This window comes from Geospiza fortis, unplaced genomic scaffold (assembly GCF_000277835.1).
Source record: "Geospiza fortis unplaced genomic scaffold, GeoFor_1.0 scaffold973, whole genome shotgun sequence".
Taxonomy (NCBI): Eukaryota; Metazoa; Chordata; class Aves; order Passeriformes; family Thraupidae; genus Geospiza; species Geospiza fortis.
In genome coordinates, this window is record NW_005054831.1 from 33,992 (window position 1) to 37,360 (window position 3,369).

Sequence of the window (3,369 nt, forward strand, 5' to 3'; positions counted from 1 at the left end):
CCTCGGGGGGGGGTCACAGCCGGCCGGGCCTCCTGGGGGGGGGGACACAGAGAGAGGAGTCACAACACCCGGATTTGGGGTGGAACACTCGGATTTGGAGGGGAACACCTGGATTTGGGGTGAAACAACCGGATTTGGGGGTACCCGGGGTCATTGGAGGGGTCATAACACCCGGATTTAGAGGAACACCAGGTTTTGGGGTGAAACATCCGGATTTGGGGGTGAAAACCCCAGATTTGGGGTGAAAGACCTGGATTTGAGGGTACCTGGGGGGGAACACCCAGATTTGGGGGTACCCGGGGTCACAGGAGGGGTCACAACACCCGGATGCATGTGACAAAGTGACAGCGAGGGATTCTCCAGCGTGACGTCACCATCACAGGAAAGATAAGATATGTGATGTCATCGGGTGATGACGCCATCACATGGGATAGTGACGTCATGGGTTGGCTGTCACCGTGAGGGGATGGGTGTGACGTCACTGCGCGGGGGGAGGGTTGAGGGCGGCATGACGTCACCACGAGGGGACACCGGTGACTACACGGGGGCGGGGCAGCGTGACGTCATGGCTGTGACGTTGTGGGGGGCGTGTCGCATGTAACACACACACAAAAACACAGGTGTGACACAGACAGGTGTGACACAGACAGAAACACAGGTGGGACACACACACACACACACAGGTGTAACACACACACAAAAACACAGGTGTGACACAGACAGGTGTGACACAGACAGAAACACAGGTGGGACACACACACACACACACAGGTGTAACACACACACAAAAACACAGGTGTGACACAGACAGGTGTGACACAGACAGAAACACAGGTGGGACACACACACACACACACAGGTGTAACACACACACAAAAACACAGGTGTGACACAGACAGGTGTGACACAGACAGAAACACAGGTGGGACACACACACACACACACAGGTGTAACACACACACAAAAACACAGGTGTGACACAGACAGGTGTGACACAGACAGAAACACAGGTGGGACACACACACACACACACAGGTGTAACACACACACAAAAACACAGGTGTGACACAGACAGGTGTGACACAGACAGAAACACAGGTGGGACACACACACACACACACAGGTGTAACACACACACAAAAACACAGGTGTGACACAGACAGGTGTGACACAGACAGAAACACAGGTGGGACACACACACACACACACAGGTGTAACACACACACAAAAACACAGGTGTGACACAGACAGGTGTGACACAGACAGAAACACAGGTGGGACACACACACACACACACAGGTGTAACACACACACAAAAACACAGGTGTGACACAGACAGGTGTGACACAGACAGAAACACAGGTGGGACACACACACACACACACAGGTGTAACACACACACAAAAACACAGGTGTGACACAGACAGGTGTGACACAGACACAAACACAGGTGTGACACACACACAAAAACACAGGTGTGACACAGACAGGTGTGACACAGACAGAAACACAGGTGGGACACACATGCACACACACAGGTGTGACACACACAAAAACACAGGTGTGACACAGACATGCCTGCACAGACATGCCTGCACACCCACACCGGTGTGACACGCACAAAAACGCACAAACAGGTGTGACACACACACCTGCACACACACACAGAGGTGTGACACAAAACCACACGCAGGTGCGATACACACACAACACCTGCACACGCACAGGTGTGGCACACACAGAAGTGTGACACACACACACCTGCACACGCACAGGTGTGACACACGCACCTGCACACAGATGTGACAGACACCTGCACACGCACACAGGTTACGCACCCACACAACAGCCACTGCACCTGTTGCACACGCACAACACACGCGAGACACGCGTCAGACACAACAGCCGTGCACGGACAAACAACCGCACACGGACACACAACCAGACACAGACACAACAGCTGCAGCCCCACAACCCCCACACAGCCACGCCTGGGTGCGCAGGTACACACAGACACAGTGCACAACCAGACACGGCTGTACAACCGCACGGGGACACGTGACACAGCCGGACATGCGTGCACAACCAAACACAGGCGAGACACACAACCGAACATGGTTGTAGAACCGGACAGGGACATGTGACACAGCCGGACGCAGGTGCACAACCAAACATGGATGTGACAAACAACCTAACACAGATGTACAACCACACTCAAAGCACCCCCCCACACATGTACAACCCACACAGGGACGGCTGTAGATGGAAAAGCAACCCCCCCACAGCCCTCAAACTGACGCACAACCGCACGCGGGTGTGACACACTCACAGCCACACGCAGCGGCACAACTGCACAGGAACAGCCCCCACACAACCCTCGCATGGATGGACAGCGGCACAGGGCACAGACAGGCGGAGACACAACCGCACATGGGGCAACAACCGGACAGGGAAGGCTGACACGAGCACAGCCGCACAATGAACAGTCACACAACCCTCAGATGGGTGCACAACCGCACAACGTCACACAACCGCACAAACACCCCTCATACAACCCTCAGATGGGTGCACAGCCGTACAACAATGTCACAAAACTGCACAAACACCCCTCATACAACCCTCAGATGGGTGCACAGCCGTACAACAATGCGACACAACTGCACACAGGCACACAACCACATAAAGAACCCCCACACAACCCTCAGACAGACGTACAACTGCACAACAACGTGACACAACCGCACAGGGATGCTTAACAGGCAGAGGCACAACCGTCCATGGAGAAACAACCCTCACACAACCCTCACAGGGGCGCACAACCGCACAGGGATGTGACACACAACCGGACATGAACACACAACAGCCAGAAGCACAGGCAGGTGCACAACCGCACACAAACAACACAGGCACAGCGCTCATACGGGTGCACAACCGGACACAGGACCTGACACGGACAAACAACCAGACATGGACAAACAACCACACACAAACACCCGCACACGCACAGCCCCACACGGGCACGACACACTCGGACAGACAGACAAACACCCGCACAAACAACCAGATGCGCACCAACACTCGCACATGCACGGCTCCACACAGACACAACACACTCGGACAGACGGACAAACAACCGGACACGCACAAACACCCCCACACGGACACAACACGCTGACAAACGCCCAGGCACTTACAGCCCCACACGGACACAACAGGCTCGGACAGACAGACAGACACACACACACACACGTAACCCCGTACAGACACGACACGCTTGGATGGACGGACAAACAAGCGGACAGGCGGACAAACAGCCGCACGCGCACAAACAGCTCCCAACCCGTCACCCCCACACCCACATGGGGACCT

General features: G+C 55.2%; 1 protein-coding gene across 1 annotated transcript in view; it reads left to right on the forward strand.

Moving 5' to 3' along the window:
- Nucleotides 1–508: 508 nt before the first annotated feature.
- Nucleotides 509–3,369, forward strand: part of LOC102043834 (DNA-directed RNA polymerase II subunit RPB1-like) — a 27,551-nt gene continuing 24,690 nt past the window's right edge. Inside the window, 1 exon segment of the mRNA XM_014311449.2 lies at nucleotides 509–571. Within this exon segment, the coding sequence (XP_014166924.1) occupies nucleotides 509–571 (63 nt within the window).